The 22,931-nt window shown below is 43.6% G+C and overlaps 1 protein-coding gene across 4 annotated transcripts in view; it reads left to right on the plus strand.

The window, feature by feature from the left end:
• The window catches only part of Myo16 (myosin XVI), a 480,832-nt gene that overhangs the window by 344,191 nt on the left and 113,710 nt on the right, over positions 1–22,931 (plus strand). For all 4 annotated transcript variants that reach the window (NM_001319151.1, XM_006508779.3, XM_006508780.4 and 1 more), the window contains exons 24-27: positions 1,016–1,091; positions 4,666–4,838; positions 8,416–8,496; positions 8,822–9,027. In NM_001319151.1, coding sequence (NP_001306080.1) covers positions 1,016–1,091; positions 4,666–4,838; positions 8,416–8,496; positions 8,822–9,027 — 536 coding nt within the window. The remainder of the gene's footprint in view (positions 1–1,015; positions 1,092–4,665; positions 4,839–8,415; positions 8,497–8,821; positions 9,028–22,931) is intronic.

A 22,931-nucleotide genomic window follows, 5' to 3' on the forward strand; every position in this document is an offset into this window, starting at 1 on the left:
CAACTGCTGTTAAGTTCCTTAAAATGGGTTGAAGAGGTGACAAGCAATGTCCCATGGGGCTGGTCAGATGCTACGTCAGCGCCTAAGACTTCCTGTCTAACATTTGGAAGACCTGAAGCTCCCGTGCATCCATCACAGACTTAGCAGCACAGATGGCACCTACCACTATCCTGAATTTTTTTTTTTCAGACAGGGTTTCTCTGTGTAGTCCTGGCTGTCCTGGAACTCACTCTGTAGACCAGACTGGCCTCGAACTCAGAAACCCACCTGCCTCTGCCTCCCAAGTGCTGGGATTAAAGGCGTGTGCCACCACGCCCGGCTATCTGAAATTTTAAAATTGGAACTTGGGGACCTCGAAGGGGTTATCAAAGTCCATATGAACCCAGGCAGTTGTAAAGATGAGGGGACCTGACTTGCATGCTGTCACTGGGCTGACCTCCCTGATACAGGGAAGACAGGGAAGCTGAGTTCTTGCCCAGACCAGTTTGTCTCCACACTGTGCAATTACAGGTCTGGTAATCTTGTTCCATGGCTGGGGGCTTGCATTGTGGGATGTTCAAAAATGTGTCTGCTTTGTCAGGAGAGAGACAGAGACAGAGACAGAGACAGACAGAGAGAGAAACAGAGAGAGAGACAGAGACAGACAGAGAGACAAAGAGACAGAGAGAGAGAAGAAAAAGGTGCTGAGATTCTGAGAGTCCCAATCAAGTCATGACCACCCCTGCTGAGAAAGGCTTCTCTGCAGTAGAGGAAGCTACTGAGGTGAGCCATGTCTGTCTAATGATCTATAGCATGGTACCTTACACTGTAGCGTGGTAACACCTGTTTGGGAGTGGGCAACTGGACAACCAGCTTTGCCCTCACTTGTTATGTGAACTCTGAAACCTGATGGTGCTTCTTTCAGGGATCTTTAAAGACCCCCCCCCCAAAAAAAAATCATGCTTTTTTTTCCCAAAGAATTTTTCACAGTCACCTTTTATCCTTAAGTAATTTTGCTATTTTTGTCTCATTACAGGTCATGTATGAAATGGGAGGAGCAGTTGAAAGAAACAAAGACTCTCTTTCACAGAACCTCTTATTTGTAATGAAAAGTAAGTCGATTTTTCTCCTCACACTGATTTCTTGATCTTGGGACAGTATCCTGAAAAATGCAGTCTACAGCCTAAAGGGCAGTTTGAGTACCATTCCCCATCCCACCCCGCAGTGTTCAGGATAGCAAGGGGTGTGTTGCCACACTGAGCATTGACTAGAGTCTAATTGGGAGTCCAGAGGAAATGCAATCTTCACTAAGCTTCTAGCAGACAGGCATGTAAAATGCCTTTACTGCATCCGCGTATGAATACGGACGAGCTTGTCTGTGGAGACTAATGAAGACGAAATCAGCTTCCGAAGTTATTTAAGCCACAGCATGGTGAGTTCCATCACTAAAGATGACTCTAGGGCAAAACTAGAGTGGTATTTTATTTTTATGTACTTTCAGTTAAGAGCTATTAATGTCCACTAAGTAGAAAGCTGATCAATGTTTATATGTATAAACACATGCATATATATATATACATATGTATATATATGGTTATATATAGTTATTGGTTCCTACTTAGTGGATATTAATATTTCATATACATATATCAACTATAATTCTATTCAGTATGTAACACTATCTCCTAACATAGATACCATAATCAGATATGTGTGATTCTGTCTGTTCTAGTAATCATTTTCTTAATAGAGTCTCTGGTGACTCACATTTCTCTGGTAGCCTCTTCAGGGAAAGGTTGAGTCTCCCTCCGGCTGAGGCAGTCATTTGTCTTTCCTGGAAAGACAATCTAGGCTTGGTGAAGTGGTCAGATGCTTTGAAATGGAGGTCAGACATCTGCGTCACCACTGGCTGAAGGCGTCACCTGCACATCACAGCCTGTGGTCGTGATGCATTGTTTACACAGGGGCCCTCTCTGCGGGCCTCTCAGTCACGCAGCTTTTGTGAATTCTCTTGGCTGAGATGCTGCAGGGGAATAGGAGGAGCAGGGGTGAAATCCCAAAGGGCTGGAGCCTGGAACTGCTCAGCCTTGCTCACCCTCAGTGAGGGAGGGCACCAGCGTCCCACTGCCGTGACTTAACTTTTCACTGTTAGGCTGATCTGTCTCTGTGTGAAGGTCTGAGACACAGAGCTTATCATAGATGTTATCACTTTGTTTTAGTTTTGTTTTTCCTGGTAGTAAGGACACATATGTACGTAAAATGAGAAAATGGTGTCTGGGGACTTTTTTTTTTTATCTTGCTTGTCTTATCAAATGCCTGTATCTCAACATCTTAAAGCCTTTCTTTTGTTTGCCCATGTTAGCAAGTTAATTTGATTTCAAGAAAACATGGGTGAAAACCTTAGTCCTCAGCAGGAGGACTGAGTATACAGTGTGCTCTCGTATAGTCATGATTCTTATGTGAAGTGGTGGATGCTTTCTGTGCAGGGCACAGACCGTGTCTGGCTTTGGGTCTCCTTAGAGGTACTTAGCTTTTCTGGGGAAAACAGAACAGTTCCACGGATCGTGCAAAGCCACAGCAGTGCTCCTTTAGCACCCAGCATAGCCACCACAGGCTCACGCACCTACACTTGGCCTACAGAAGACTGTAGTTACTCACACCCCTCATCAGACTGCTGTGATAGTATTGTGACTCTGCAGAATGTTAGGGCGCCATGGAAAGTAATTAGGAGGACATAGAGCTAAGAAACAATGGCTTTCAGGACAGTCTTCTTCACAGTAGGATACCCACTTAAGGACGGTGGAGGTTTAATTTTGAGGAAACTAGGGACCTGCCTTTGAGTAAGGTAAGCAGGGGCTCTACTCATCTGGGCCTAAGAGGAGAAGTAAATAAAACGGCTTCTCTCAGAAGTTCACTCACCCAGGCATGAGAGGCATGAGGCAGGCAGGATACCTGTGAAGTCCACTTTCTGCTGGCACTCTTGCAGCCATGGGAGCTGAGGGGACATCCCCAGAGGTTCCCATCTGTGTCAGGAACATGCTGGTCCCTGCCACATCAATGTGCACTCTGGTCATGTGACTTAGAGAGAAGCCAGAAATGGGTCAACAAATGACGTGACCCATATTTATGTATAGTATTTTAGACATTTCACCTTTATAAGAAGACATTATCATTTATATATGGGTCCTCCCCACCCCTGTCTCTCTCATACACACATAGACACACACACACACATCCACATGCAAACATACACACATAGACACACACACAAACACACATACACATACACACACACACTCTTTAAGAACACATGGTACTTGTTTAATTATTATATCTTTAAATGAGTGACTCTTACGCCTATATTATTATCTTGAGGCGGTTCCAAAGAGCAAAACTTTAAGCTTAAAAGTTTTGAAGAATTAGGATTTCCAAATGCTCTTCTCACAGATGAAGATTTTTGTCTCTGTGTCCACTGCTCCTCTCCCTGTGTTTTCTGAGACACTTCCCTCTCTGTGTCCAAACATTTAAGTGTGCCATTCTACCACGAATGTCTTCTCTACTTGGTTTCCTCCCCAAATTCCACAGTTTCCTCTCAGGTGTCCCTACCACAGTCACACTTCTGTCCTATGATATCTCTTTATCTTCCTACTTGTTCACTAAAATACTGAATTTTCACTGAAGATATTACAGACAGATACATATAGACCACATGTATGCATGTACATATACACATACATACACACACATACACCACATATGTAAAAGGTAGAAACTAACTTGCTTTTCTGGTGAACATTGTGAAATGTCAATCCTAAGTACTTAAGCAAAGCATTTCAAGTTTTAATTTTGCAATCATGTTCAAGATACAGGCACTGTTGTTTTCATTGTGGTTTAAAAGCCACTTGAGCTCAGAAAGTATCTACACATACACTACAGTAATGGAAGGCCCCTCCCAGATTCTTAGCCAACACACACATTATTGTTTCTATGCGATTCAGAATATTCCTAATCCAAAGCCCACCTGTTGGAGCTCCAGCCCTACCTTGAAAAGTCGGTCAAGGTCTCGTAACTCCAGACTTTTCTGTATGACTAACCTGGTGTCTGAATGGTACCAATACACCTTGCTTCTGCAGCTGGAGAGAGAGAGAGAGAGAGAGAGAGAGAGAGAGAGAGAGAGAGAGAGAGAGAGAGAGACTCTTTAGCTACTTTAGCCTAATGACAGATGCAACCAATTGAGGTGGAGTCACCCGGAGTGTTTAACTACTTGCTCCGATGGAGGTTAGCACTGGTGCAATGTCTTCGGGATAGGGTAGTTATTTTCTAGTAATGGGAAACTAGAGTCAAAACTCATGCTTTTATGATGGTGTCAAGTGCACAGAAGCCTGTTGGGTCTGACCTGGTAAGATTCAGTGCTGACGGCCACGACAGGAGGAAGTCTACTCTTTAGAGAGCCGTGAGCCATGAGTTGGGGTTGAGAAGCTGTGACCAAGACTCAAGCCAATGGCAAGAAGAGTCACTGTCTGTCTGGAAAACTGAATGCTGGTGGAAATATCATAGATCTGGGGGGCGGGGGAGAAGGAGACTCCACTGTCCACACAGAGTGAGAAGGAGCGCTTCCATAGAGTGAGCCCAGCCTCTGCAGTGATTTTTAAAGCCATTTACAATGTTCATCTATTTCTCTCCTAGCAAGTGAAAATGTCGTGATCAGTCATTTGTTCCAGTCAAAGCTGTCACAAACAGGATCGCTCATATCTTCCTACCCATCCTTTAAATTTGGAGGACACAAATCCACCCTGCTTAGCAAGAGAACCGCCTCTTCCATGGTTGGAGTAAATAAGAATTACCTGGAACTTAGCAAGGTAGGGATTCCTTGTTCCTGCTTCTGTTGTCTTTACTCTGCTCGGGCACAATCTCTTCCCTCCTTAAAGGCGCAGTTTTAATACAATGTGAAGATGCTCACACTCTAACAGAAGGAATTGAAGGAAAGAGGCTGGGTTTGGGCACAATGGGAAGATAGTCATGTTCTGACAGAAAGAATTAAAGGGAAAGATGTGGGCTGCTTGCCTTTCTGTTGCAGAGGAGAAAAGAGCTTAGCCATCTTACACTTTCAATCTCATACATCACTGAAGGAAGTCAGGGTAGGAACTCAAGGCAGGAACCTGAAGCATAGACCAGGAAGGAATGCTGCTTGTTTGCTCTCTGGCTGGCTCAGTTTTTTGTACAGCACAGCCACTTGCCCAAGAAATGATGTCACTCAGTGCCTTGGTCTATCCTGCACTGAGTGAGACAGCCTCACAGACCAACCCAATAATGACAATCACTTGACACCTTTGTTTGTTTGCCGGTCTGTTTTGTTTTTGTTTTCCAGGAACCCCTAGGCTATTTCAGGTTTACTGATAACACTAAGAGAGGTAGTGTCTTAGGTTCTAACTGTGATAGAGGACACAGAAAGTTTCAGTATTCTGACCATTAGTGTAAACAGTTTCATAGCGATATCCGCAGTTGTCTCTGTGACATCCTGCTCAATTTTTTAATCTCAATGGCCATCTTTTTGGATGGATGTTAAAGAACTTCAGGGTAATTATATTAGAAGAGATAAACATAGTATCTTATCCCAGTGACCTGATTGCTTCCAAGGTTCAGGTCTGGAAATGATAAATTGACATTTCTTTTATTTTCCCAGGACCGGAATGTTTCCACTGTTTGTTTGTAGACCTTGAGCTTGCGTTTGTGTTACATCAACTGTCAGTGTGCCTCTTCCACACATGTTGGATTTATGACTAAAGGTTCCGTTTCTAAAGGAGAACTAAAACCCCCCATGCCGAGTTATTCCAAGTGCTGCGGAAATGTCCGTGCACTGCTTTGTTTCTTAAGAACACAAGAGCAAACTGCTTTAACAAATCTCTTGCTTATGTTTACCAAAATACACAGTAGGAGATGCATAACTTGGAAGGGGTTGAGAACAATTGATTTTTTTTTTTTTTTTTTTTTTTTTGGTTTTTTCGAGACAGAGTTTTCTCTGTATAGCCCTGGCTGTCCTGGAACTCATTTTGTAGACCAGGCTGGCCTCAAACTCATAAATCTACCTGCCTCTGCCTCCCGAGTGCTGGGATTAAAGGCGTGCACAACCACACCCAGCTTCAATTGATTTTGAAAATGTAGTTACTGAGGCAGGTTGAAATATATCTTAGCTCTCCAGTTCAAAGGAAAGCATGGTTTAAGATGCTGCCCTTCCAAAAATGACAAATGTGTGGGAGTATGTGTATGCATATGTGTGTATGTACAGATGTAATGTGTGTTTCTGTGCATATACCATATGTGCATGTATATGTGAATGCATATATATATATGCATGTGGATGTTGTGTATATGTATATGTGTACATAGGTACATGTGTGTGCTTGTGTTGCAGTGTGTTTGTGTCTTTGCACATGGTTTGTATGTGCACATGCATATGGATCTGTGCCTGTACATGTATGTGTATCTATGTGTGTATATATAAATATTTATAGATATGTATGTGCATATATGGGTATGCTGTTGTATAACTATGCATATGTATATCCACTCTGTTTGTGCATACACCTGTATGCATGTGTGTGCCTGTCTGTGTATATGTGTATTTATGTACCTGTACATGTGCACTTGTGTCTGTATGTGTCTCCCTATGTGTATGTGTGTGCCTGTGTATATGTGCCTATTTGTGCATTTATGTATGTATGTATGTATGTATGTATGTATGTATATGTGCATTTGTGTGTGTGTGTATAAGCATGCCTGTGTATATGTGTGCCTCTGTGTGTATATATGTATGTGTATATGCTTATGTGTGCCTGTGTGTATGTATATGTGTGTTTGTATATGTTATGTGCCTGTGTGTGTGTGTGTGTGTGTGTGTGTGTGTGTGTGTATGTGTGTATGTGTGTGCATGTGCCATTCATTAGTCAGCAGACCCTAGGATCAGTGACCCTTAGTTACGTTGTAGAACTAGATGTGTCAGGAAACCCATCTCACAGCCTAGCAAAAGCCACGTCTACATTAAGAAGCCAAGGGTTCCCTTGTGGAAAGCTTGATTCCAAGGGGCTTTTCATCCAGACATCAGAAGTAAGAACTTTCCATACACCTAATCTAAACTGTACATTTTAACCTCAGTTATTAAGCATCTGAGACCTGGCCACCTGTAGACTTTTCCCTGGAGCACTGGAGAGGAGAGATAATTCGCAGTAGCAAGCTGCCCAGAAAAAGAGACCTTGTGCCCCACCTGTGGGGATGGAGATTTACTTTCATTATGGATTCCTTAAATGCTCTCTTCCCCATTGCCCTAGCTTTACCCTTCAACCTACCCCAGCCCTTGTAATCAAGCCCTGGGCCAGAAACATGGAATTTTACCCATTCCTTAACTGGACATGACACTGGGCATTGGATTTGTGGAAATGGGTAGATGCTGGCCAAGTGCTTCATTTTGCATTCCCTTGTTGGCCACAATGAATCACTGCCCTGAATAGTTCATCTTAATGGAAGAAAATGAGCTGTTGTCCTCATGGTACCAAACAGATGATTCTGTCTTATTAGCTACTGTCTTCATGGCACTACCAAATAGATGATTGTGTTTTATCGGAATTTTTTCTTCCATAGAGTTAAGGGGAATTGGTTTAGAGCAGTGGATACATTAGTCTGCCCCATCATAGTTCTGTGAAATGCAACGTGGCATCGTTTAACCCTGGTGGGTTTAATTAATTACCTCTTGCCCTTAATTCTTCTTCATTCAACATCACCATTTTCTCCATCTTTTAAGTTTTTTTTCCATTATCACTTAATCTTTGCTACACATTTATTTTTCTTTTAAGAGCTGCTTTTACTATTTATTGAAGAAGACATTCTTCTGTCTGTTCCCAAGAAGTGCCTTCCCAGCCTATTCCTTTCAGCAGTTAAAACAAAGAAATAAAGAAAGGGGGAAACCCAAGAACGGTCAAACCCATACCCCTTGTTATAGCAGCCTTACAGTTAAGGGAACAAACTAACAGCTAGAAGAACACGATTATAACAAAGAAGCGTCTTTCTGGGGTGGGTGAGCTACATCTCATGACTGATGTGAATGGCCAGTAAACAGGCAGGATACTGCAGGAAAGCTCTTCTACTGGTTTAATCTAAGTTCGCTATAAGATTAACCTGGGGGGCAGGCAGGTAGTGAGTCTGCTTTAAGTAAGAAGGCCAGTGTGAAAGGTCAGCAGCAATGACTGTTACCTTACCCACAGCTGCCCGTTTCCCAAATCTGTGGCAACAAAAACACCCTTCGCTTCTGACTTTTTATGACCTCTTGTTTATATGTTTGTCTGTAAGTGTATTAACAAGAGCATAAAGCTAAGTTTCTCTATTTTTTTCCCTCCAAAACCAGAAACTAATAAGATAAATCTGTCCTCCTTGGTCCCCTTACAGTTATTAAAAAAGAAGGGAACTTCCACATTCCTACAAAGACTGGAACGAGGAGAGCCTGCCACCGCTGCATCACAACTCACGGTGAGTACGCCTCACAATAAAAAGTTTATTCATCCTGTTTGTTTCAATTCTAATGCGTTAATACGACACTTCCCTTCTCATTTCTAAAACCTTGAGTACCCTCAGAAGAAAGGTCACACACACACACTTGCATACACACACACACACACACACACACACACACACACACACACACACTTGTATACATACACACATGCTGAACCAATGCATAATACACAAACACGTTCATGGTTTTGTTTTTGTTCGTTTGTTTTGTTTTTAAACTGCTTTGTCCTCCCACCCACTGTCTCTCCTGGGAGTCAGCTACATTCTTCTCTCTTCACAGAAATCTCTGGCAGACATTACTGCGAAGCTGCAAAGGGGCAGCCCACACTTCATCCTTTGCATCAAGCCCAATACCTCGCAGCTGCCTGGTGTGTTTGATCACTTCTACGTGTCTGCCCAACTGCAGTACCTCGGTGTCCTGGGGCTGGTGAGGCTATTCCGCTCTGGGTATCCAGTGCGCCCTTCCTTCGAGGACTTCCTGTCCAGGTCAGTCTGGAACCATTCCTCTGCCCTCTGTGGAGATGCTACATTGATGCTCGTTCAGCTTTCATCTGGAGCATGATGTTCAGTGGTTCTGCCCTGCCCTGCTCCTATGTACAAAGAGAATCTGGGAGGCGGTGAAGGGTGTCAACAAAGCTTATATAAAAGGTGACTAACCTTGCTGAGGACAGGACTTTGAAAACACAGAGCTGGCTTTCAGCGAAGTTAGTATTAATCTTGGTAAAGATAATATTAATGCTAATAACTATTTAATAGACACACCATGCCATAATTTATGGGGATAATTGCAAGGTTGGTAATTAGATAGGAGTAAACTAAGCCTGGACATGAGTGAGGTTTATGAAGTTTGGATAGAAGTGGGGGAGGGGCATATTATTGGTTATTGTTTATTAGCATATATCTTTATCTATCCTTGCCTTTTTCATAAGTAGAAATCAAATCAGTCTTCATGGATATATAGCTTTAAAATGACCTCACTAGAGGTCAGGCCTTCTGTACCATTAAGTTCAAGTGGTCTTTGTGTAAATGAGTTGTAAACCTGCCCATAAGTTTTGTTTTGTATTTTAAAGATTTACACTAACCAAAGGAAAAAACAGTATCCATATGTAAGTTTAAAAGTAAGAGACCACCCAAATGTACCCTGAACCTTCAGGATGGGACCGACATGGGCCAAAATTCCAAGCTTTGGTAATGAGTTATAGTTCTACCCATAACTCATTACCAAAGGCTTAATGGCAGTTCTGTCTATAGACGAGGGAAGATCATATTCCAGCAAACTGTGGTCTCTCAAGGCCATGGATCTAGATACGTTATAGTTTGGTCAGTGGGACTAACTTTATTTCCAGCTCAAAGGAGTCCCATACCATGCACATCAAAATCCCTATCAGACCACATCTGAGCTTCAAGTCCTTCATACTCTGCGGCTTGAGTGAACCCTGTGAATGAGTGTCTCTAACAGCTGGCCAGAAATATTGAAGTTAATGACTGGTAGGCATCGATCGGAAAACTCTGGTATTATCTCTTGGAGAAGTTGTTTTGTTTTGATATCACCCTTGAAATGCCAATTTCTTTAAAAAAAAAATAGAAAATGTAAAGCATTTAGCTAACCCAAACTCCATAAACTTCAATTTGCCAACCTTCTTAGGGCACCACCCCCCAAGTTTGAGATATTCTGTGGCCCTAGCAGCAGCATCCATCCACCAACAGCAACAGCGCATTTCTGGCATTTGCTAGTTTGTTTAGTGAGGCTGTCTTAGGGACATGGTGTCAATCAAGCTCTGTATTAAGGCATCCCTCAGAGATTCTCCAGGCAACTTTATTCTTTGTCCTAATGCTTATCACAACAAGCAGACATCTTGAATTGCCGTGTCCCTACAGAATAATGTGGGTGGGGGTCATGACTCTGTGTGTGTGGTATTATATATCATGGTGAGTTGAAATTTATTTTATTTTGCCTTTTGTATTTGTTACCTCTCTGTCAGAGCCTACCTTAATAAAAACAGATTATGCAATTAACCTTTTAAAATTAAGTACAGGTTTTTACATCTATGCTTCTCTTAAGATAATGGCTTCTCGGTGGGACCATTTCTATTAACAAGCCTTGTAGGCACTAAATAAATATCTTCAGGATCCAGACATGTAACTTAATGGTGTTTGGCTAGCATGTGTGGGGTCCCTGGTTCAGTTCCTAACACACACACACATACACACACACACATCTTCAGACAAAATGTGCCATAGGACATTAACTGAATCTCAAATTAGAGTGAAAATTTTGAATAACAAACTAACAGCCATACCGATGAATTTATATTAGACAAAAGGTTTGGGTGTGGAAAATGCTGTATGTGAGTTAATCTCTGCATTCCTTTTAGCATTGTCTTATCTCAAAGAGATGTGATTTCCTCTTGCCTTTATTTTGAATGGCTACGCAGAAATGAAATTATTAACTTACTTCAACAGAAATGTGTCACCACCTCTCTGAACGTGACAAAAACACTGATCTACAGAGAGATTACCAACCTCTGTGGAACTTGACTAAACCGCAATCAAAACAGGGCTGTCAGAGAGCCGGCGTGATTTACCACTCCGTGCATATTCAGAAGCTCACCTGCGCTCTGAAATGACTGCAGGCAAGAGAGCGCCACCATCAAAACCAAGGCCTGGAGGTAGAATTTAGTAGAAATCATTTTCTAGTGAAATTTTCTAGTGAAATTCCAGATAGCAGTTCTCCCATGCAGAACAGAAGTCCTTGTATTCTACGTAAATGCCATCATAAAATACCTCTCCTCTGGCCACGACGAACTTAACTATTAGAGAGCTAAAACCCATCAAAGCAAAAGGCTCACCATGTGTCAAAGCTATGCACACCCCAAAGTCGCAGATAAAACATTGCCCAATTTTGCAGTCTGGAAGTAAACAGCTGCTTATCTGTGTAACAATCATTATTTCTGAATTCCAACATGATGGTAGGTTGACAAATACAGACAAGAAAGTCTTGGTGTGCTGGGTTGAAGACACAGTGCTCAGTTTGCTTTCTGTTGCTATAATGAAACGCCACAGTCAGAAGCAAGCTGCAGAGGAAATGGTTATTTGTGTTATAGCTTGTGGCTCATCATAATGGAAATCAGAGCAAAACTTCAAGGCAGGAACCTAGAAACCAAAACAGAAGCCCTGGGTCTTAGAGGAGCGCTGCTTATTGGCTTTCCTCAAGCCTTTCTCAGCTTGCTCTTTTATATAACCCACACTTGCTTGGGGATGGCACCACACACAATGGGCTAGGTGTTCCCACATTAATCATTAGTCGAGGAAATGCCCCCCAATCTACAGGACATCTGATGGAAGCATCACAGCCAACCTGCCGACCAAAGAGCTTCCCTGCAACTTCAGGCTCTTTACGGAGGCTTTGCTTGTCACTGTAAGGAGCCTCAGTGTGTGCCCTTGCTACGTGGGTGTGTACCTTGCCTGTAGCAAGGGCGACTGATATTTCTCTATTTCAAGAATCTTCTCTGTTGATGTCTATTACTTCAGTTCGTGAAACATTCTAGCATGGCTTTGTAAATCAGTTCTCACTAACCTATTCTATAGACCACCACTACCAAACTACCAACCATCCAAACTGTGTGCTTTTATAATAGCAAAGCTTTTGTTAGTTATGACTTGGGGCTTAGCAGAAGCAGGGCTCAGCTCAAATCAGCTGTGAGTTTGGTCTTTGCTTCATGAGCCAATCAGAACCCGCCCTTGGTGAGCAAGAAGGAAAAAAAAGGGGGACCCATTATTCTCTCAAATTCCACTGAAGCAGCAGCCACAGGGTGGAACAAGACTGTACCCACAAGAAGGCTATGTAAAGCACTCAGAAGAGCTCAGTCATCTTTACCTCATTAGTTCATCCCCCAAACTTAGTGTCGTAAAAAACGAGAATTTAATCTTCCTCCCTGTTCAATCAGTTGGGACAAGTAGGTTCTTTCCCATCGATGGGGCCAGACAGCAGGAGAGCTAGTACCAGGGCAAGCCTGCATGTGCTGGGTGCAAAAGCACTTCTTCACCAACATGTCTGGTACCTTGTAGCCCCACTATGGGCAATCCCTCCAGCAAAGCTGCTCGTATTTCCTACCTTGGAAAGAGCTTGGAAAGGGGCAAGAAAGAAAGTTTTGCTTCTTGTCGGTTAAGTACGGCAAGTTCATACGATTAATTCCACGGGTTGAAAAACATCACACTAATGTGTGTTTATGAAATTATAGAATAGAAAGAAGGAATCACCAAAGGCCATGTCACCTCCCTCAGTAAAGCTATGCCAGCATGAGTACCCAAGTCCCACCCCAGCTCCCATGTAAAAGAGCTGGGAGTGGTAAATCATGCTTGTAATCCCAGCTCTGGGGAGGCAGACAGGAAGATGCTTGGGGCTCAGCAGCTAACATGACTAGCCTACATAGAGAGCACGGGATTCGGTAGGAGATGCTGTCTCAAATGTTTCCCAGGGAATGACATCCAAGCATGACCTCTGACCCACAGACTCCCACTCTCATGTACACCCAAAAGAACATAAGAGTGAGCATGCACACACACACACACACACACACACACATCCTCACACACAATTAAAGAACCTATCTTGTCTGTCCCTGACCATCCTACTCAGTGATCTCTTTAATACTCTGCATACTCATGATGCTGCAATCCATGTTGTTTTATACTGTGCCACGCCTTCACAGTGCCAGAGACCCATGGACCCTCCTCTCTTCCCAAGAGATCCTGCCCCCTCTTTTTTTTCCTTCTCCTCAGTTTCTGTCCTGTTCTGGGATCAGGAATCTTTGGTAGTACGTGCCCAGGTGGTGTTGGGGTCATTGGCTTCTGCAAGGGGTTCTTTATGTTTGGCGGTGAGTGCCAGGCACTGCCATTGAAGAGAGAGGCTTATACTTAACGAGGTGACTGTATTTGGAAAGGACAGAGGATTTGGCCAGCAGGAGCCTCAGGATAACTGTGTTATGCTTGGCCTGGGGATCACCCAGAGCTGTGTTTTCAGATCGACACTGGGAAAAAATCCTGCCTGGAAATAGTGTGAATCCTTCAGCTTGTCTAAGCCACATGAGCTGATCAGTGGCTGTGCTGTGAAGGACTAGAGCACAGAGTGCACTGTGCAGGGCAGAGGACAGAAGGACAACATACAGAAGTTGATAGATTCAAAGTCAAGGGCGGCAACCATGCAGTGAACCAGGCAGTCTGTGCCAAAACTTTCTCAAAGTGTCCTTGTGGCAGGCCAGAGATGCCAGCCCCTTCCAACACATCTTTAATAGAAATGAGATTTATAAGGTCAGGGGATATTAAACCTGAAAGTTTGGATTGGCGAATGATACATTTTCTTACAAGGCGTTGCCAAATCTGTTGGGCTTATGTAAGATTTGGTGTAATCGGGAATAAGGAAGGCCTTTAATTTTTGAAATGTAAACTAAGAGAGAAGCTTATGTAATGGCTGGAAAGTCATTTTGATGTAAGTCTAATCAAGTGTGTCTTTATTCATAGCCCGGTTCACTGCTCAGTGGATTGTGGGTCAGCAGCTCCTCTATAATCTGCTTCACTGTCTGCAGAGACCCCAATAGCAAGCACCAAAAACCCACAGGCCATGTGCTAGGCTCAGGGATGGCACAGGCAGTGTGGAAGTAAACAGGAGAGAGCAGCATGTGTGGGCGTGACTTAAAGGCAGCTAAGCTAACCATCTATACAGATGCTGTCTCTTTTCCAGAGAGAATTGTACAAAGTATCCATTATAAAGCGAACAGATAAAGATAGGAGGCCTTGCTGTTACAGCTGTTTGCTTGCTTTCCATACTGAGGCTGGAGTGGAGACCTTGGCAAGCTTAGAAGATGCCCTGCCACAGAGCTACAGCTGAGCACATAAGAAGCACCTTCAGCACTCACTCTTGCAGTCTGGCTCAGACCCCAATTTCTACTCCTTCAAGTTTGATTACCCCATTGGGGCAGTGCTCACTCATTCATTCATTTCTTCATTACTTATTCATTCATTCTTTCCTTGTACAAGCTTTCACTGAGTCAGAATGCTGCCATAACATGGGGCTCGCTACACGCTGGAGCCTTGTGGTCAGGGTCACTCTACTTCATGGAGAAGCCCTTTAGGGTAATTATTGACATCATAAAGGTAGTAAGTATTATGTAATTACTAATATCCTCACAAGGGGCAGAGCTGAAACTCAGTAGTAGAGCACTGGCCTAGTATGGCCAGGTCATGGGTTCAGTCCCCAGTACTGCTAAAAAAGTAGTAACGGAAGCCATTGACTTGAGATTGTCTCCACAATACTTTCCTGTGCTGCGGAGGTTGGTTCAGCGGGTGAAGTGTTTTCTGTAAAAATGTGAGGACCTGAGCATCCACGGGAAAGCTAGGCATGACAACACATATCCATAACCCCTGCTCTAGAGCACGAGGGAAAAGACAGGAGGACCTCAAGGGCTCACTGTCAAGCCAGTCTAGAGAAATCTATGAGATTTGGGGCCTCAAAGACATTATTTGGAAAGATAAGGTGAAGAACAGTTGAGGGAGATGCCTGGAATTCACCTCTGACCTCCACACAGATGCACAGACAATCGTACCCTTGCACACCCCATACATAAACACATATGTAAATAATGAAATGTCATTGTCATGTGTTTTTCCCTAAATAAGAGTAATCTTCTACAGTGACCCTTCATCCATCATGAGCAATCTGCCGCCTCACTGGGCAGCCACCTGGGACTATGCATAAGCAATGTAGAGTTTGCACTCTGGTCCCAAAGCGGTCAACAATCCATTGCTGTATCAATCTCAAGGTTGTCAGTGCATTCCATTCCCCACCCTGAGCCTTACCCAGAGTTCTCTAAAAGTTCTTCAAGGATTCTATGCCCAGAATAAATGTAAAAGTTACAATGAAACAAAAGAGCAACTCTGACAAGAGGAGGGATTTTCCCAGGAACTGGGGATGTTTGACTAAATCTTCAGTCTCTAAGGCTCCCCTTTCTGTTTGTCCTTGGCCCAGTCTTTGTTCATCAGGCTCCAGATGTCATAGCTGAGCATAGGGGTTGTAAGTCTCATCTCTGTCTCTGTTAGCTTCTTCACTCTCTGCCATTCCCAGCAAACAGTTTATTGTTAGGAAAAGGCTGCTCAATGACAGCCCTAAGCCAGCTGACAGGTTGACAGCAAACACCCATTGTATGGACAACACTTGAATGGCTGATGTAATTCTCTGTGCAGTTTACTTGTGGAGCTCTGTAGCTTGTATTTGAAACATAATATTTATTGATACGTCATATGAATGTACTAATGGTGGCATGTTTATTAGTGACTAAATAGTTTTAAATGTTTACTTTCGTTCTGACTATTCCCCCCATAGAACTGTCCATTAGATGTTGTAGGTCCCAATGGTCTTGTTGTGTCTGCAGTTTATTTAGCAATATTCCCACTTTGAAACGAATATCCTGATCCATTATCTGAGATTTCTGGACACATTGTAACCACACAGACATTTATGAATTCATACTTCCATTCTATATGGAAAAGGTGGCTGCATTTTCTGTTTCTCAGCTTTTTAAAATGCTTAATGAACTAAATGCATTCCCTGCTATGCTGTGAGGTTAGAGATTAATTTGTGCATCAGGAATATTTTTAACAACAAAAACATCACATCACAAGAGATAGTGTATTGATCTCATATTTATGTAAAAGACTATTTTTAACTTATGGAAAGATCACAAGTAGAGCTGACCCACTTTGCAGAAAACCACACAAAAAACAGAGTGCTCTGTACTCCTGAAAAGTCCCCAACTCATGAACCTAAAATCTTACTTCTATGACAGCTTAATTAGTAAATGTTCATGTAATATGAATGAAAGTTGTCCAGTTTTAGGAGTGCTTAAGTTTAGAGTAAAAGTAATTTGTTTTCTTATCAAGAAATCCACAATCTTATGAAAACATATTGTTTCAAAGTAAAATGATTATATTTGTAAACTGTCCTTTGTCAAAGATCACCCATTTATGACAAAATTATTTACATCTATGTAGAACCTGAATCCATGGCAATCAAACATTGGATAATTTAAAATAACCTTTAATATGTTCAAAGCAATGACATTAGCAGGGCCGTGAATGCTATTGAGAGTCTTAAGAATGAGTGTGTGTGTGTGTGTGTGTGTGTGTGTGTGTGTGTGTGTGTGTGTGTGTGTGTAGAGAATCTATGGTTAAATGATTGGGGTTGCACAAACAGTCTCAACTGGTGAGCGATGGCAAGAAGGCCAGAGCAACCTTTTCCAACTTTTGACCGTCAGGACATTAACTACCAAGGAGAATATCAAAGGAAACATGGATGGAAGTCCTCTGCTTGATTTTGAGGGAACTTCTATGACGCCAACCAAAGAGTCAGAAATAGAACCTGACATTTATTCATTAGAGATAATAAAGTAATGATGATCTACCAATACAGGAAAACAGAATTGCACCTTCACTGTCTTGTTTGCATTAACGGTGACCTGCACTTCAAGTCTGACCTTTGTGGAATTACCAGAAAGAATCCTTTAAAAGGTAGCCATCACATAGGAAAAAATGAATCCCCTGAGCTTGCATTTGGGGCAGGCACACTTCTAGAATGATCCTTTCTAACCCAACATACTCCACTGTCACGACCAATATCCTTGCAGTAATTATGTCCCCACCCTTGAATTAAACAGTTCAGAACATAACGAGGCACAGCTACATGCCAACTTCTGATCCTTGATCATGCTTTGGTTATGACTCCCAATGAAGAGAACACGCTCTGATCATATCCCAAATGATTTAATTATTTTTTTTTCCATTGCTGTGACAAAATGCCTGACAGTGACAACTTAAGGACACAAGGATTTTCTTGGCTCTCCTAGGGGTGGAGTCCAGCATGAGCGGCTCTCCCTGGGGTGTAGCACACTCTGGGCTGCTCTCCTGGGTTGTAGGCCACCGTAGGCTGCTCTCCCAGGGGTACAGTCCACCATGGGCGGCTCTCCCTGGAGTCTAGCACACTCTGGGCTGCTCTCTCACAGGTAGAGTCTACCATGGATGGCTCTCTTGGGTGTGTAGCCCACTGTGGGCAGTTCTCCTGGGGGTGGAGTCCACCGTCGGCAGGAAAGCACTTAGGTGGGAATGCAGGACAGCTGGTGACATTGTGTCTGGAAGCAGAGGTGACACTGCACTCAGCTCTCTTTCTGTTTTTGTCTCAGTCTTTAGGATAGCATCGTCCCAGTAAGGTAGGTCTTCTCACTGTAGTCAAGCCTCTCTGGGAATGCCCTACCTCTTTTTGCCTCTGGGAGGATTAAAGTCCAGTCAGGTTGACACCAAACTGACCTATGACCCTGCCCAAGGCCTCCTCTGGCAATCGCTTCTGTGTCTTGTGTTTTGTTTCGTGGGCTCGTTAACTTCCCAGCACAGGCTGGATCTACAAGTATCTGATGGCCTGAGTGCTGAGGATGGTTAACCTGCACAGCCCATGTTAGATTGTTTCCTCAGGAAAGAGATGATAAAAAATAAATCATTTTCCTAGTCCAGCTCTTTCCTGTTAGAATAGAAAAGATAAAACCAATTTTGCTCTTCCAATGATACAGTGTCTCACAGCCATAAGGTGAATCTGTTTTCATCTTGATACTCTCAGGAATACACTACTGTTTTGTGATTTTCTTTGTGTTTTCCTGATTTCTAAGGCCATTTCACATCTGTCCACGGGCTTAATCACTAGCCACGTGTCTTTGGCTGAGCTTCTGTTCCAACCTCTTGCCTAACATTGTGTTGGGTTTATCACCTAGTGAAGTTCTGTGGGTCTCCTTATGACCCATTCACATCAGCTGCTTCTTTGACAAACAGTTCCTCCAACATTGTCCTGTTCTCAGTGTTGGAGAAGACCATGTGACCTGCTTGCAAGAGTTTGCTAGAGAGTTCATTCAGGCCTGCAATCATACTTGGTAGGATTCTGTTTATTCTGATATTTCAAGCTTTTTTTTACATTGGTAGTTTGTAGTTTCGGTTTAGTTTTTGTGTTGTCCGGGATTTGTCAACTTGTCAAAAAAAGTGGGGGGTCTTAGTTGAGAAATTGCCTCCCTCAAATTGCCTGTAGGCAAGTCTTTGGGGGCATTTTATATATACGTGTGTGTGTGTGTGTGTGTGTGTGTGTGTGTGTGTGTGTGTGTGTGTGTATGTGTGTGTGTTTCTGTTTCTGCTTTTTTTTTCAGAATTTTCCTCCTCCAATTCCTTTTTGACCCTTCCTCACCACCATGCCTACCCAACTTCATATTTTCTTTTCTCTCTTAAAAAAAATAAAAACAAAGAAAAAGAAAAAAGAAACATAAAATAAATCACTCACACACAACAGTGAGAGTCTGATTTGTGTTGGCCAACTACTGAACATGGGCTTTGCCCTGGGTTGATACTCAACCAAAGAAAACCTCACATTGTCTGTCTCTGTCTGTCTCTGTGTCTCTGTCTTTGTCTCTGTCTCTGTGTCTCTGTGTCTCTGTCTATGTCTCTCTCTGTCTCTCTCTCTGTCTCTCTCTCTGTCTGTCTCTCTCTCCCTCTCTCTGCCATTATCACTCACAAACAGCCTCTTGGCTAAGGGTAGAACCCTTGTGGCAATCCTCCTGCCTGTAGTTCCCAAGTGCCAGGATTGCAGGTGTAACCCACCATACCTGGGTTTGTATCCATATTGTCACGAGTCTTTGAGTTGTCCAGAATCTTTCCTTATTGTCCTTTTCCTGTGTGCAGGGTGTGTAGTAATACCCTGTATTTTGTTCCTGATGTGGGGACTGGAACTTTTAAGGAAGAAGCCTCAACAAGTTGGGTTGGCCACAAATCACAACACACAGAGGACATTTATTCCCTGCGGCCCTATGGAAAGAGGAGCAAATTGAAGCGACCTAGTGACCTCGAGCTCATTTTCCGGGTGACTGACATGAAGTTTAATTAAAGCAGAAGAGCTGTGGGGAGGGCCGGTGTGTAAGTAGAGTGAGATCACCCTGGGCAAGGCCTGGTCTGCTTGTGCAGCTCCGGTCCTGTATGATGATCAGAGCAAGTCCTTACTGGTTGAGGGGACAAGCTGGTTCTCAGAAGGCCATTACTCCAGTTCTACCGCGCAGCCTCATGCTCTTGTACAACTGCTCCCATCTGGAGTGCTTTTGTCTTGCTCAGGGTGGTTTGTCTCTTCCTGCAATCCAAAATGATGGCAGGAGCAGGCAACTGAGCTCTCTGTATGTCTTCAGCATTGAAGGAGGATAGGCCAGGTTAGACTGGCTCCCTGGGTAGGTAGCATGCATGCATTTAGAAATAAGGAAGGGACCCAACTTAGAGGAGACAGACATACAGTGAAAACAGAGGTGCCTGGTGCTCACCCTGCCTTAGGTCACCGTGAGCCTAAGGGAAGAGTCACTATGCTTCAGCCAATTGGTTCCTAAGCACGTCCATCAGTACTGACCTGGTTTGCTTCTTTGTCATCCACCTAGGGTCCCATCACTGATGTTATCGCTACTGTTTCCTGTCAAATAACTCTTTACAGTCATGCCATTAACCCCTCAAACTCGAGTAGCTCCTTCCTGCTCTCTGGGGGTTTATTTTAGCTCTGTGTCTTCCATCCTAAGGTGGGCCTCTGGCTGGCAATGTTGGTCTGTTTCAACCTAACTTTCAATTCAGAGTTTTTCCCGGTTTGGTGAAGTAGCACAGAGTTAAGGGTCGGTTCATCATCGCCCCAGGAACCTGTGTCCAAGATTCTGAGCAGCAGTGACTCTGGTGTAGATACTAGGGTAAATGGAACAGGTTCTCAGAAAGCCTCTGCTTCGGGCTCCAGGATCAGGACCCACGGCTGCTGTGTCCTGCTGTGGAACTGTCACATACCCCACAGAAAGTTCTGTAGTAAGGGTCTATAGATGCCGAGTCCCATTCTGAGGTGGAACCTTCTCTCAGCAGGGGTGGTGGTCATACAGGCTGGGGCCAGGGACCATGGTGTTTACTTTCCTTGTCAATCCGCAACATGTCTGCACATACAGATGCAGGCAAGGTGGGACACAGAGAATGGAGTGGGGACTCCCACCCTGCAAGCTGGAGGACTGGATAGACCTGGGAGCAGGCTGCCCCTAGTGAGATCGGCTGAGAGAGGAAGGCTCGATAGTCACTCGGTGGTTCTCTTTCCTAGTGAACTCCCGGGCTGAGCTTCAAGCTACAGACATAAGGATCCCATATTGTGCTGCTTAGTTTAGTTCAGTTGTTTGTATAGCATGTTTGTTAGCACAGCAATGTCACAACAAAATTCAGTCAAAGTCCCAGAGGTTTGTCAGAGTCCACGCTCCCCCCCAAGAACTTGGTAGGTGTGTCGAGGTGGGTCTCCCTGCATGAACCCACATCGCTAAGCCTCAGCCGAAGCCTAGCAATCAGGGTTATGTTTAGAGTCACCTTCAATTTTAACATGAAGTTAGCCACCGGCATGTTGACACTTTCCCTCTAGTATTTTTAAGGTGTATTAACTTCGTCCTTGCCTTTTCCCAAGAAGAAAATCAGCTGTGCTCTGTGACTTCCCTCTTCAGGGCACAATGGGCCTTTCAGATCTATGTACTTCAGAGATGGTTATCTCTTTATCTGATAACTTGCTCGGGGTGCCATTGAGTGAAGTTCTCTTCAGGTCCCCCGTGCTTGGCTTTCTAGATCTTTGGGTTCAGGGCGTCTTACAAGTTCAAAGCAATCATGTTAATAACTCTCTGCTAGTTTTCCTTTCCTCCTTTCTATACTCCACTGAGAATTAGTTTCACACATGACTTTACATTAGCCAGTCCCTGGGTAGCCAGTGCACTGCTCGCTTGCTTTGCCCTGCCTTCTTTCCCTGGCGGCCATGACTGCCTTCGAGTACACTTCCCGTTTCTGAACTAAAGCAATCTATGCCTTTTTTTCTTCTTCTTCTCTGTTTTTAGAGTTCTCATTTCAATAAGCTCAAGCTCTTCTATTAATTCTTCATCATTTAATGTGGTTTCTATTCCTTGTAGGAAATTCCTTAGGATTTTCCTTATCTATGTTGCTTCTGGGTCCGTGTTAGTGGATAATTTTCTCAGTGGTTTAAATGTCGTGGTTTGGCGTCTCTCCAGGGATGTGTATTTGGGACAGGCTTTCAAATGTTAAAAAAGTTTTTCATGATTTTGATTCTGCTCTTTTGTTTTTCCAGGTCTTGTAGAGTTTAGTTGTGGATAACAACTAAACAGTTTTACTGTTCCCCCTTCCTCCCTCTCCCCCTTCCTCCCTCTCTCTCATCTCTCCCCTCTCTCCTCTCCCTCTGTCTCCCCCTTTCCCCCCCTCCTCTTCCCCCCTCTCTTTCCTCTTTCTCTCCCTTCCCCCTCCTTCTCTTTGCCCTCTCTCTTCCCTCCTCTCCTCTCTCTCCCTCTTTCCTTCCCTCCCTTCCTCCCCCTCCCTCTCTCTTCTCTCCCTCTCTCCTCTCCATCCTTCTCTACTTTCCTCCCCTCCCTCTTTTTCCCCCCTCTCTCTGTCTGTCTGTCTCTCTCTCTCCTCTCTTCCCCTTCTCTCTACCCTCTCCCCCTCTCTCCTTCCCTTTCTAACCCTCAGAACTGCTAAACTGCTTGTAAGTTCTCACCCTCCCCTTGATCTCTCCAGTTTGTAAATACTGTGAGGATCTAATTGGCCTCACCTCCCCTCTCCAGAAAGAAGGCTAGAGACTCCCATGATGCAAGCTGAGACAGCATTAGGACTGAACATCCTTGCTTTGTGTCTCTAGATCACTGACCTTCATCTTGGGGGGCACTGATTCGCATGTTTTATTTAGTTGTATGTTGTCTAGGATAGAGACTGTGAACTTGGCTGTGTTTGGTATAATCTAGGAAACACACCTTGGTGACTTATGAATTATTTCCAGGTAATTTTAGCAGAGCCTGTGGACTCCCTGAATGTAGATAGCACCTCCTGTGGGCTGGAATCATATGCTTAAACAAAATGAGAAAAAAAGAAAACCAGATAAGTTCTCTCTCTCTCTCTCTCTCTCTCTCTCTCTCTCTCTCTCTCTCTCTCTCTGTCTCTCTCTGTCTCTCTGTCTCTGTCTCTCTCTCTCTGAATACAATGTCTTTCTCTGGATACAATGTCTCTCTCTTTCTCTCTGGATACAATGTCTCTCTGGATACAATGTAACCTATTGCTATCAGTTCCTGATGCCTTGCCTTCCCAACAGAATAGAGAGAACGCCTCTTAACTATGAGACCAAAATAACCCTTACTTCCTCAGGTTGTGTATTGTCAGGTATTTGGTCACAACAGTAAGTCATTAATTAATACAGAGGTTAATCTTGATAACTGTTGGTCCATCCCTGCCATGTGTATTTCTCATTGAATAGATATGTTACCTTCTCATTG

This window comes from Mus musculus, chromosome 8 (genome assembly GCF_000001635.26).
Source record: "Mus musculus strain C57BL/6J chromosome 8, GRCm38.p6 C57BL/6J".
In the NCBI taxonomy this organism is placed as follows: domain Eukaryota; kingdom Metazoa; phylum Chordata; class Mammalia; order Rodentia; family Muridae; genus Mus; species Mus musculus.